Raw genomic sequence first — 14000 nt, 5'->3', positions numbered from 1 at the left:
TTTTGCAAAGTTTCGGAAAATTCCCGCAAAAAATGAGAGAGGAGTTGATTTCAGAAGACGAGTGCACTTTCATGAAATTGTCAAAGTTTGGTAATCAAGGGCCCTAACTCTGGAAAAAAATTCAACCGACTTGAACTAAATGGCAATATGCATATTACCGTACTAACATATAACAAAGCCTTTTGCCAAGTTTCGTGAAATTCCTCCAAGAATTGTGAAAGGAGTTCATTTCAGAAGACAAGCACACCCTCATGAAATTGTCAAAGTACAAGTTTCGTAATCAAGGGCCATAACTCTGGTAAAATGCGACTGAATTGAACGAAATTGCAATATGTGTATTACCAACATATAACAAAGAATCCTGTCAAGTTTCGTGAAATTCCTCCAAAAAGTGTGAAAGGAGTTAATTTTAGAAGGTGAGTACCCTTCCCGGAACGGACGAACAGACAGACAGACGGACATCACCACGACAATCCCCTTTAGACCAGCGGGGAATAAAAAATTAACTAAAACTCATGCGTGAACAATAATTTCAGTGCAACACTGGATATTTTGAATCTTTTTTTATATACTTCCTTCTCCCCGGATTGGCTGCCAGCTCCTACCAGTCACCATGTAGTCTAATGTTTTGTGTCCAACACTGGACCGTGATAGTATTATACAGTACTTTTGAGCTGTCTTATGACGTGTGCAGGGCCGGTTCTGCCCTAATCTGGACCCGGGTGCAACATCGCGCAACCCCCCCCCAAAAAAAAAACACACACACACACACACACCAGTCTAAATCAGGACAACCATCATATAACTATAACTATAAACATTTTATATCAACTATTTTAACTAAATGGGCTATAATAAATAAGCCTGCAGCCATGGCGGGCTGCCTTAAAAAGTAACCATTCAATGACACAACTGACAGCTTGCGCAGCCACGGCTGGCTGCCTTAAAAAGTAACCATCCCTGTGTCCTCGATTTCTTCTGTTCGTCTACTAAGCCAAGAAGTATATACTCGTTTTGCATTTTCTGCCTCCTTTTTTGTATTTTCGACCCTGCGTTTATTTTCTTTCCTTTTCTGAAAACCCGATTTGTGTCCAGACATTTTGTTCTGCTACCAACGAACTAACTCGTCAGGTCTCGTCTCTCGAGCCCGCGATGATTCCCGTGGGAAGGGCAACAATTGATACATTTTTACAAACAACCAATAAACAGCCAATAGGGAGGTTACAACGTTCAGGCTCTCCTTTGCTCAGAGACACTCAGTAATGCACTTATTCAGGAACAGAGAGAACTCTTTATTTTTTATTTTATCTTATTTTTTTGGGCCCCTCTCCACACCAGTCCCGGGTGCAAATGCTACCGTTGCTACCCCTCCAGAACCGGCCCTGGACGTGTGTACAAATTTTTCAGCAGTTTTGACCTGAGAACTCTGACACAGCACTGATTGTGATGTACTATTAAGGGATTTTAGGGTGATGCACAGCAGCTCAGGAGCATCATATTATAAAGTAGTTCGTCTCCCATGATGCAATAGTCATCCTACACAATACAGCTCAAAGTTTTGTTGAAAAAGGTATACTTGCCTTAGGTCCTGGATTTCCCTCTTCACCTTTTGGGCCAGGTGGTCCTGGCAGACCCTTGACAATGACAAAGGTGAAATACAATGTGTATTAATGCCACACTTTTTTTGTGATAAAACAAGGGATGCTATCGGCTCACCTGGCTCCCAGGCTTTCCCATTTCACCTTTCTCTCCCCGAAGTCCTGGACGTCCCTAGATAAACAGGCATACCAAGGAAGGTTATAATGTAGCGCTGAATTGCTTCTTTATGGCTAAAATGTCTTCTTAAGGGTTATTATATGACCATACTATTTTTCCCATCACTGTTATACCACGAGGGCCCAAGGACCCCAGAGGACCCAAGTCTCCCTCTGGTCCAGGCTTGCCGGGAGGCCCCATTTCACCCTAAGGTGGAGCAGAGAATAGAGACGACTAGTTATTTTACCTTTTACAGTTACAGCGACACATCTGTAACTATAGATATGACAAATAATTTAGCAAAATCTCTGCTGCATTTACACTTATTTAATACCTTTTGGCCTCCCTCTCCTTTTTCCCCCTTCTGCCCACGAGGACCAGGTTTCCCCTGAGACAAAAACAGCATACATGTTCACACTTGTACCATAAATCACCAACAAATACCATATCTAATAAGACGTGCACATGTTGCGGACTTACAGGTGATCCTGCATCCCCAGGGGCTCCTGGGATGTTGGAAGTGCAGGTGCACGCATATGGAAGAGCTGGGCAACTCTCCTCATCTCTCTGCAGAAGCCAAAAAAAAATTGTAGAATGCACATTAACAACATTAAACTTGCTTGTTTATGTATAAATCTGTACTAAAACATGAGACAGGCAAACGGTCAGGCGATCAGCAAACAGGCATAAACTAGACAAGACGTAAGAGTCTCGAGAATCAGTAAATTTGAAGCAGATTATGGTCACAACACAAATCCAAACTAGAGGCTGACATTTTTTCAGGAATCCTATGGGTCACAGGATTCCCATGAGATTTCCATGGGATGGGAGTCAATTTCACTTTACGTAATGTGACTGGGATGGGAAAAAATAAATGGGAGCAGGCAAGATGAGAATCATAACAACAATAGGTCGGTTTTTATATATAAATAAGCATTTCTAATATGAGTAAATGCTATTTCCTTTGTTCTGAACACAGGAATGGGAAATGACAGGAGTCATTCTTCTGGGATTGAGATGGGACAAGAATTATGTTTTATTCTGTCGTGGGATTGGGACGCGACGGGAGTATTTTTGTGGGAGGGGGATGGGACAGGAATGAAAATCCACTCCCATGTCGCCCTCTAATCCACTGAGTCTCAATCCTTCTCCCGGGGCCCCCCCCCGCTCTGCATGTTTTCCATTTTTCCCTGCTCCACCTACCTGACTGAACTCTGCCGAGTTTCCCAAAAGTATCGTAGCACAAAGATCGTTAAATGGTAGAGCAAGCAGCACAATGAACACTCTCTCTCCTAGTTAAAGTGCATATCACGGGTAAATTCAGGAGCAAGATCAATGTAATTCTCCTATTTTATATTAAACTTTGGTCAAATATCTGTAACATTCTGCATTTTGCGCAATTTATTTTTACCTTGCGCAATACCAGAAAAATTCAGTTGAAATCAAGCCATTTGAGGCGAATTGGTCCGCCTCTGAAAAAACTTGCCATTTGAATTTCCCGGCAAACATTGATTTTTGTGACGTCATCTGCGGGACGCCTCCCTCTGAATCCTACGTCAGCGTTGGTTTGTTTATGAGAAAACGACCTGGTGGTTTTCTGCAAATTTCTTCGTTATCGTGTAATTATTAAAATGGTTTCGTAGGAGGGTGTAGCAACACCAATCTTGATGGGATTAGCACTCATCGTTTTCCAAAAGACCGGACAATGAGAGAGAAATGGGAGCGCTTGGTCTACACAGACTGTGCACTGAAACCGTGCAAAGCTCGCGCAGCCTGCTGGCGCTTCCGCAGGTAACGTCACGAATCTGGCTCAAGTCTCCCTTGGGATTTTTACAGACGTGTTTTGTTATTTTATTTTATTTTTTTCTGCTGTAGACAGATGGCTTTGTGCAAAATTACCCTTCTGGATGAGTGTGTAAAGGGACATACTTTCATATAAAAAAGCCAAACAAAATTGGTCCAGAATATGCACTTTAAGATGCTCTTAGCGTTAAGAGGCTTTTGGGAAACCCATTACTCATCAGTGGCACTTTTGATTATCTGAACACACCCAATTTAACCAAGAGTGTGTTAAATCACACTCATTTCAATCAGTTGTGTCTGGGGTAAGGATAGATAGAAGATATGCAGGACACGTGGGCTCCAGGAGGAGGATTGAGAAACACTGCATCCAAACAGGCAGATAATTGACGCTCAGAGACAATATTGATAACATTAGAGAAAATCTTCACACAGTAAAACTGAGATTGCAGGCTAATTAACGGGAGTGGTGTGGGGGACATGGGAGTTATTCAGGAGCTGCAAACAGGAACATGACAAATTTTCATGAAAAAAAAATCCACCTGCAGTATGTGAACTGAACATTTCTGAATTAAAGTAAAAAAATTACTCTTTTTTTTTTAACCAGTCAACGATGTTTATGTACAGTTGTGTGTGTGTGGTCCCTCACCTGAGCAGGCAGGTCACAGCACGTGTCCTCTAAGGCCCAGGTAATGTTACATATGATCTCAAATGACTGCAGCTGGAACTGAGGAATAGCACAAGACGAAACCCTTGACATACACCTAGCACAAATAATTACAGCATTAACTGTTTCTATAATGATTCTTTTCTGTTCACAGTATAACTTTCTGTGAACAGAAATTGCAGCTTACTCACAGCAGCAGAGCCACTGCGTGGCCCTCGAGTCCTCACTAGCTTGCCCAGCATCTCGAAGCCATCAGTGGGTATGTTTCCTAGAGGACGGGCAGGTCTTTCACCAACCCTCTGGCAGTCCACTGACAGGGATACACTCACCTGACTAATAGACAGGTGAATCTGCCATTCACAGTACATGAGCATGAAATACACAAGAACAGTGCTTAATACTCATCTTTCCATTTACAATGTAATGCACATCATCCTAATCTCATTTTTTTCCTGATCAGGTTCTCTCATCCTCTTGTTCTCTCCCTTACCTTGTGAAAGCTGCCATAAAAGAGTGTGTGGACTTGCGGTTGGTCAAAAGTAAGCTCCTGAACTTCTCCTCTGTAGTCCAGACTGAAGTAGAGCAACACTTTCCTTTCAGCTGACAAAAAAAAAAAAATAAATAAATACAACTGTCATTGAAAAATAAGCTTAAAATCTTTGCTCTTTTTTGGTCCAAAATCTTCACATTTCACAGAATAAACAAGAATAACCAAAATATATAGCAAAGTAAATGATGAGCTAAACAATCTAAAACAGAACATTGCGGGATGTGAAAAAAAAAAATCAACAAATCGTTAATGACACACCTAAAAACCTATTTAAATGAATAGAAACTATGAAAAATAATAACACAAAAGACTAAACCCCCCAAGATTTCTATATAATCCAGGCTACAAAATCTGGATTTTAAAACAGTTTTTATTTCTAATTATTTTCTGAAGCACTGTTCCTAAATTCAGCGGCGATGTAAGCAAAACATCTTCCACTGCCTGATGTGTGATTTGTGGGATTTACAGCAGCCCAGTCTGAGCATGCCAAGAGCTATACAGCTTCAGGAGATTAGTAAAATGTGCCAGAATCAAACCATCTGGTGGTTTCAACTTCATTAGCAGGACTCTGTTGCCAGTGCATAGATATTACATGTAAATCGAGGCCCTTAACCCTCTCTGCTCCAGGGGCACTGCATCACGGACCCTGCGCTCTGACCCCAACTTCCTAACAAGCTGGGATATGCGAAGAAAGAATTTCACTGTGCTGTATTCTGCATTCTGGAGTTTACCTAAAAGAGACCACACTGCTGCCAGCCTGCAACATGTTAAAATAGATTTTGTATTCTCAAGGTTACAAAAGCATGCAATAGTTAATCACTAGTTCAACATCATTTTGATGTGTTTATTTATTTCTTTGTGTAGACTGGTTACTTAGTCCGTTTCTACGTATTGATGTTTATTGCTCCAATTAACTATTTGCAGTCTACAGTTTAATCCCATCTTCAAACAAAAATAGTAAATCATTATGTGAATTATTTTCACCCATTCACATATCTAATAATAGACGATATAATTAACATAATAAACAGACTCGAGAATGAGGCATTGTCTGTGGTACAATGGTGGTTTTGGTATTGTTAGAAGACCATGTAAATCGAACAATAATGTGCATTTTGGACACCAAAGATTGCCTCGCCATGATGAATGGCTAATGAGCTGATTTAAATTTCCAAGAGCCTTTCTCTTAGGCCCTGTCCACACGGCAACGGATTCAGGTGAATCTGATAAAATTGTTTATCGTTTCGGCCTGGCGTCCACACGGCACCGGCGTTTTGGGTGCCCCAAAACGAAATCTTTTGAGAATGGGTTCCAGAGTGGAAAAATCTGGCAACGGCCCCGTTGTGAAGTCGTCTGGATGAGTAGAACGGATTTGTTTACGATGACGTCACAACCACATGACTGTCAGTGCTTCACGCCGGGTAGAAGTGTAACGAACTCGATGCGAGTTGTCAACAAATCCTATAACTTGGTTCATGAAACGCGCTTACAAAATATTTTCACTGTGAATATTTATTGTGTAATGGTGCAAAGTGAGGGAGAGAGAGAGAGAGTGTAGCCCTTAGGGCAGAGTCTTTAGTCCAAACACTGCGGAAGTACTGAGTATAACCAAACCGCGCACCGCCCGTGCGCTTTCCAAAAACAAAAACAATCCCACCAGCAAAAATAGGGAAAAAAAAGGAGCGATCTCACCTCTTCAGATGTTGGTTTAAGTTCGACAATACATTCCTCAAAAAGGGCGTAGAAGAACAAAGTAATCCATCAACGTGTAGCATTCAATTTATTCCGGACCATTAAAGAATTCTGGAGGATATCAGAATGTTGGCGTACTAGCTTCCATCTACCCCTGTTCATTCCTCTCTCTCTCCATCTACCCCCGTTCATTCCTCTTTCCGCGTCTTTCGTTTTACGCTACTGATTAATAATCAAAACTTTATGGCTGATGCTACAGAAGAAGGGGTTTATGCGCATGCGTCTACTTCTTCTATTGTTCTGGTGTCTCCGATGGGACCGTCTTACAGCGCACGTAGAGGTGTGGCATGTGTATTGCATCGTTTTCAGCAAGCGTTGCGTTGCCATATGAACCTGATATTTTACTGATCCGTTGCCCACGTGGACGCGATATTTAAAAAAAAAAAATCTCGTTGCCGTTGTCGTGTGGATGTAGCCTTAGAACTATGGGCTGAGTTGGTCCCAGGTTTAGAGAGATCAACGTGCACCTGTCCACTTACAGGTCTTTACAACCCTTGGATGGGTTGGAGCTATCCCAGCCATCCTTACACTCCATCATGTCAGCTGTATTGTTTGACATAATTAAATGAACAAGTCAGTGCATCAGAGCTCCTTACACGCTAAGTGAAGAGGCCAACATCAAATTGCAATTTGCAGCAATTTCTGGTTCCCCAAATGTATTCGGAGCAAATGACTGCACTCATGCTGCTATCGAGGCACCTAGTCAGAATTTTGAAAGCAGTTTAATTCTATAAATGAACAAGTCATTTTTATTCCCAAACCTACATAGGAGCAGAAGAGAGATGCTACAATGATGCGCTCTCTCTTGCGTGTTCAGACTGCACTACTGGCCTGCTTAAATGGTGGTGGAGTTGTCTGGATGTGGCAGGTGGGAGACTGCTATAACAAGCAGAAAATAAGTCTTCCAGATGTGCTGCACAACATGGCACAGCAGAATAGGTTCTCCCACGCTTTCTTCCCAAACCTACAACTCAATTAACCAGTTTCCATTTCTACCCAGTAGACAAGTGTAATCTTCATGCTGTGAGTCATGCATCGATTGTGAATAAGTGAGCCCCGTGTAAAGGAATATTTTTACCAAGTGTTTTAATGTAATTGGTATTTTGGACACGATCCCTTTTGTTTCTTTTAGTTCATTTATCAAGTTTTAAACAGAGTTAATTCCAATTCTGTCCTTTTGTCTTGATCTCTGACACAACTTCCTGTTCGCATTCACCGACGTTCCTCTTTCTCACCACCACTGTCAACATTATCACACTCAAAATTCAATGGGACACCCCACATTTAAATATGTATGCGATAATTTACATTGACTATTTATGGATATTGATTTGCAATAACTAGGCAGGAGAAGAGGCCTTTTACACCTGTTCATATTTTCATGAAGATCGATTTATAAAGCGGGGCGGCACGGTGGTGTAGTGGTTAGCGCTGTCGCCTCACAGCAAGAAGGTCCGGGTTCGAGCCCCGTGGCCGGCGAGGGCCTTTCTGTGCGGAGTTTGCATGTTCTCCCCGTGTCCGCGTGGGTTTCCTCCGGGTCCTCTGGTTTCCCCCACAGTCCAAAGACACGCAGGTTAGGCTAATTGGTGGCTCTAAATTGACCGTAGGTGTGAATGTGAGTGTGAATGGTTGTCTGTGTCTATGTGTCAGCCCTGTGATGACCTGGCGACTTGTCCAGGGTGTACCCCGCCTCTCGCCCATAGTCAGCTGGGATAGGCTCCAGCTTGCCTGCGACCCTGTAGAACAGGATAAATGGCTACAGATAATGGATGGAAGGATGGATGGCTTTATAAAGCAGAAATGGCATGCAGGTGTGTGTATGAAAAGTTTTATGAATCTGATTTTTTGTTTGTTTGTTTTTGGTGCACAAGCAGTTTCCTGGTTTTTGTAGGTATGCACACTTTCACTCTGGAATCCACGCAAAGTTTTGTAAATGAGGACCAAGGTCCTGTAACTTTTGGTTTCACAGAATAGTAATCAAGGTCCAGGGTGAAATCAACCCTTTTTATTGCAAGCAGAATTAGTGCTCAAAAATGAAGCTTGTCATGAGCAATAGGAATCACATACAGTCTAATCTTATTTCTAACAGCACTAGCAGTAAACAAACTTCTATTCACATGACAAGTTACACAGCTTCTCCCTCCCACTGTCAGTTTTATACGTTACTGAACAATATCGGAGCTTTTAAGTTTAAAACATACCCCAAGAAAGGCTATTTTACGAAAGAAGCACCATTATTTAAGCCACGTTAAAAAAAGTGTACCAAGCAATTCCATTCCTGTGGTGAGGTAGGGCAGTGGAACAGACGCTGTCAACATACAGTACGACCTCTGCTCAGGACAGCGTGCTTAGGGCTTAAAGTGCATATCACAGGTAAATTCAGGAACAAAATCAATGTAATTCTCCTATTTTATATTAAACTTTAGTCAAATATCTGTAACATTCTGCAGTTTGCGCAATTTTTTTAACCTTGTGCAATACCAGAAAAATTCAGTTGAAATCAAGCCATTTGAGGCGACTTGGTCCGCCTCTGAAAAAACTTGGCATTTGGATTTCCTGGCAAACATTGATTTTTGTGACGTCATGTGCGGGACGCCTCCCTCTGAATCCTACGTCAGCGCTGGCTTGTTTATGAGAAAACGACCTGGTGGTTTTCTGCAAATTTCTTCAACGTTATCACGTAATTATTAAAATGTTTAACAGATGTATCGTAGGGGCGGCACGGTGGTGTAGTGGTTAGCGCTGTCGCCTCACAGCAAGAAGGTCCTGGGTTCGAGCCCCGGGGCTGGCGAGGGCCTTTCTGTACGGAGTTTGCATGTTCTCCCCGTGTCCGCGTGAGTTTCCTCCGGGTGCTCCGGTTTCCCCCACAGTCCAAAGACATGCAGGTTAGGTTAACTGGTGACTCTAAATTGACCGTAGGTGTGAATGTGAATGGTTGTCTGTGTCTATGTGTCAGCCCTGTGATGACCTGGCGACTTGTCCAGGGTGTACCCCGCCTTTCGCCCGTAGTCAGCTGGGATAGGCTCCAGCTTGCCTGCGACCCTGTAGAAGGATAAAGCGGCTAGAGATAATGAGATGAGATGTATCGTAGGAGGGTGTAGCAACACCAATCTTGATGGGATTAGTACTCATCATTTTCCAAAAGACTGGACAATGAGAGAGAAATGGGAGTGCTTGGTCTACACAGGCTGTGCACTTAAACCGTGCAAAGCTCGTGCAGCCTGCTGGAGCTTCCGCAGGTCACGTCACGAATCTGGCTCCAGACTCCCTTGGGATTTTTCCAGACGCGTTTTGTTATTTTATTTTTTTCTGCTGTAGACAGATGGCCTTGTGCAAAATTACCCTTCTGGATGAGTGTGTAAAGGGACATACAGTGAGAGTAAAAAGTATTTGATCCCTTGCTGATTTTGTTGGTTTGCCCACTAATAAAGACATGATCATTCTATACTTTTAATGGTAAATGTATTCTAACATGGAGAGACAGAATATCAAAAAGAAAATCCAGAAAATAACTTTAAAGAATATATTTTAATTGATTTGTATTTCATTGAGGGAAATAAGTATTTGATCCCCTAGTATGCATTAGGAGTTCTGGCTTTCACAGACCAGTTAGACACTCCCAATCAACTTGTTACCTGAATTGAAGACACCTGTTCTAACTAATCACCTGTATGAAAGACACCTGTTCACAGAATCAGACAATCAGACAGATTCCAAACTCTCCAACATGGGTAAGACCAAAGAACTCTCTCAGGACCTCAGAGACAGGATTGTTGACCTGCACAAATCTGGAATGGGCTACAAAAACATTAGCAAGATGCTGGGTATTAAAGTAACAACCATTGGTGCAATTGTGAGAAAATTTAAGAAGTATAACATGACCATCAATAGACCTCGGTCTGGTGCTCCACAGAAGATTTCACCTCGTGGGGTGGCAATGATCATGAGAACTGTGAGAAATCGGCCTGCAACCACACAGCGGGAGTTAGTGAATGACCTCAAGGCAGCTGGGACCACAGTCACCAGGAAAACAATTGGCAACACTTTGCGCCGCAATGGATTAAAATCCTGCAGTGCCCGAAAGGTACCCCTGCTTAAGAAGGCACATGTGGAGGCCGGCCTAAAGTATGCCAATGATCACCTCAAAGATGTACAAAGTGATTGGGAGAAGGTTCTGTGGTCAGACGAGACCAAAATTGAACTATTTGGCCTAAACTCTACTCGTCATGTGTGGAGGAAGAAAAATGCTGCCTATGACCCCAGGAACACTGTGCCCACCGTCAAGCATGGAGGTGGAAGCATTATGTTTTGGGGGTGTTTCTCTGCCAAGGGCACAGGGCTACTTCACCACATCAGTGGGAAGGTGGATGGAGCCATGTACCGTGCAGTCCTGAGGGACAACCTCCTCCCCTCTGCCAGGAAGTTGAAAATGGGCCGTGGTTGGGTCTTCCAACATGACAACGACCTGAAGCATACAGCAAAGGCAACAAAGGAGTGGCTCAAGAAGAACCACATTAAGGTCATGGAGTGGCCCAGCCAGTCTCCGGACCTCAATCCAATCGAAAATCTATGGAGGGAGCTGAAGGTCCGAGTTGCCAAGCGACAGCCCACCAACCTTAATGATTTAGAGAGGATCTGCAAAGAAGAGTGGGCCAAAATTCCCCCCGATATGTGTGCTAACCTTGTGGTTAACTACAACAAACGTCTGTCCGCTGTGCTTGCAAACAAAGGCTTTGCCACCAAGTATTAAGTGCTTTTGGCTAGAGGGATCAAATACTTATTTCCCTCAATGAAATACAAATCAATTAAAATATATTCTTTAAAGTTATTTTCTGGATTTTCGTTTTGATATTCTGTCTCTCCATGTTAGAATACATCTACCATTAAAAGTATAGAATGATCATGTCTTTATTAGTGGGCAAACCAACAAAATCAGCAAGGGATCAAATACTTTTTACTCTCACTGTACTTTCATATAAAAAACAAAACAAAACAAAACATGAAATTGGTCCAGGATATGCACTTTAAATGTTCTTCCAACACTTCATGTCTTAAATTACAGTGCCATTTGTGCCTTTGAGAATATCAGAAAGAAACCGCTCTCTGTCACTAGGGGAAATAAAAACTTGTATACCGCCAACCCTTCCATTTTTAAAATAACTGAATCACTACCAATCAACATCAATTTCTTGTTCATGCCAGGGCAAGTTTCTTCCTCTGGAACATCATGCTCCAAATACACCTATGATCAGCCATGTTGTTATCACGTCCAGCAAGCAAAAGCTGCAATACTATTTCTGTTCCAAAAGTTATTGAAAGATGAAGGAGCTGAGCATTTCATTAATCTGACTAGGACTTTATGCCACTGAATTATCCCTAATTACTCTGCACTGAACTCTATGTGGGGTTATAACCTTTCTATTTCCAAGTCTGCATGATGTTACCGAATGATGAAACACAGCTGAAAAGGAATCGTTCTCACTGATGGCAAACTTGGATGTTTTGATCATTTCTGAAGCATGCGGCCATATTGTTTCATGCAGTCCAGTACTCACAGTCCAACACCACCCCCATTTTGGGCTGGAAATCATTGTCAGTGAGCTGCCAGAGAGCAAAGGGTTCCTTAGGCGAGTCCTGGAGCAGGCGGAAGGCCATGCTGATAGTGTGCTCTGGAGAAAAGCCTGCTGGATGAATAAAGCTGTAGTACAAGCCAAAATTAGACAGTGATTTGCACAACGTAGACATCCTTTGCATAGCTAATTTACAGTTGGGAAATGTTTGTCAATCCTCACCCTGTGCTTTGGGTCAGCTGTACGTCTCTGTAGATGGTGTAGCTGGGAAGAGTGCTGAAGATAAAAGCCTCCACTGAAACGCCCTCCACAGTGGAGTGGGCTCTCTGAGTCAGACCAAATGCCTCCATCATGTTAAAGCCTGCAACGCATAAAATACACATACATAATTTTTCTGGGAACAATGCTAGTGATTCATGTTGATTAGCGTTCTAATGGAGATGATCATTTCCATGCCAAATTAAAAAGATGAGCAATGATTCAGTTGTTTAATCACCTTTAATCACTCTATTCCTGATAGTCATCTCAGGACACACTGTAAAGGAAAACACAGCACAGGAGATGACAATTGTTCATTTGATCATTAACTTGTTCATCTTCAGCAACCATTTTATCCTGGTCAGGGTCATGGTGGAACTGTATCCTCTCCTGGGAACACTGGGCAGGAGCAGAGGATAAAATACGGATGGGACGGCTGCTGTGATACTCACTTTCCTTTTGTATGGGATGTAGTCTTGGAGGAATGTGTGCTCTTAATGGTGCTGTAGCTGAAAAGAGAATTACATTTCAGTATTTTGGGAAAGACGAAAGCATATATTTGGAAGTGAGAGAGTTATTTTTAGGGCCTAATGAGAGTCTAACCTGTGGGATGGAGAATAGTGACAGCAGTGCTCTCTACTGTTCCCAGGCGGGAATGCACACTTATCCGATACACCGTCTCTGGATGTAGCTCATAGAAACAGTGACTGCTGCTGGTAGATTCTACTGTTTCCTCCTTTTTCTGCTTATCTGTGCCCAAGCAAACCCAGACAAAGACAGCAAACAAACATGTCACTTTTTTCTGTCGATAAAGACTGAGAGTGTGGGTCAGGGATCACCACCATGATTTGATTTTCATCAAAATGTGATTTCTACCATGGATATACAAAGCTTAAACTGGTCCATTTTGGTGGCTACGGCATAGTTGCAAGGGTGCACATTACAGTGGCAGTTCAAAATTATTTCGAATAGGCAACAACTTAAAACAGTTTAAAAAAATTTTATTTTGTTGAACACACAGAGACTGGGCAGTTCTGTCTTGTATGTTGTTCCATTGTCTAGAAAGTAGGCTATAGATTTGTAAGATAAGACTTTATGGATGGCGGCACAGTGGTGTAATGGTTAGCACTGTCGCCTCACAGCAAGAAGATCCTGGGTTCGAGCCTTTCTGTGTGGAGTTTGCATGTTTTCCCCATGTCCGAGTGGGTTTCCTCCGGGTGCTCCGGTTTCCCCCACAGTCCAAAGACATGCAGGTTAGGTTAACTGGTGACTCTAAATTGACCGTAGGTGTGAATGCGAGTGTGAATGGTTGTTTGTCTCTATGTGTTAGGCCTACGATGACCTGGCGACTTGTCCAGGGTGTACCCCACCTCTCGCTCCAGCTTGCCTGTGACCCTGTACAGGATAAGCAGCTACAGATAATGGATGGATGGATGGATGGATGGACTTTATGGATCCCAAGGGGAAATTAGTGAATTGTAAATTCTAATAGTAAACCGTAGCTGTCTTGAACAGATCAAATCTGAAACTCGACAATATATTTTTTGTAGACATAATTTTTTTTCAAAAATAATTTGTCCATGGACATAGACAAGTCTTTCCAAACATTTGCCAGGGAGTCTGCTACATTTAATCAATAAACATGGCC

The 14000-nt window shown here is 42.5% G+C and overlaps 1 protein-coding gene across 2 annotated transcripts in view; it reads right to left on the bottom strand.

The window, feature by feature from the left end:
- The window catches only part of LOC132896979 (collagen alpha-1(XIV) chain), a 93232-nt gene that overhangs the window by 11091 nt on the left and 68141 nt on the right, over positions 1 to 14000 (bottom strand). For both annotated transcript variants that reach the window (XM_060938193.1, XM_060938194.1), the window contains exons 22-34: positions 12956 to 13102; positions 12805 to 12861; positions 12591 to 12629; positions 12317 to 12455; positions 12080 to 12222; positions 4713 to 4822; positions 4414 to 4572; positions 4205 to 4282; positions 2236 to 2322; positions 2090 to 2143; positions 1867 to 1962; positions 1717 to 1770; positions 1581 to 1634 (exon numbers count right to left, since the gene is read on the bottom strand). In XM_060938193.1, coding sequence (XP_060794176.1) covers positions 1581 to 1634; positions 1717 to 1770; positions 1867 to 1962; positions 2090 to 2143; positions 2236 to 2322; positions 4205 to 4282; positions 4414 to 4572; positions 4713 to 4822; positions 12080 to 12222; positions 12317 to 12455; positions 12591 to 12629; positions 12805 to 12861; positions 12956 to 13102 — 1217 coding nt within the window. The remainder of the gene's footprint in view (positions 1 to 1580; positions 1635 to 1716; positions 1771 to 1866; positions 1963 to 2089; positions 2144 to 2235; positions 2323 to 4204; positions 4283 to 4413; positions 4573 to 4712; positions 4823 to 12079; positions 12223 to 12316; positions 12456 to 12590; positions 12630 to 12804; positions 12862 to 12955; positions 13103 to 14000) is intronic.

Source organism: Neoarius graeffei, chromosome 13 (assembly GCF_027579695.1).
Source record: "Neoarius graeffei isolate fNeoGra1 chromosome 13, fNeoGra1.pri, whole genome shotgun sequence".
In the NCBI taxonomy this organism is placed as follows: Eukaryota; Metazoa; Chordata; class Actinopteri; order Siluriformes; family Ariidae; genus Neoarius; species Neoarius graeffei.
The sequence above is the reverse complement of the archived record's forward strand: the minus strand, read 5'-3'. Positions and strand labels throughout refer to the sequence as shown.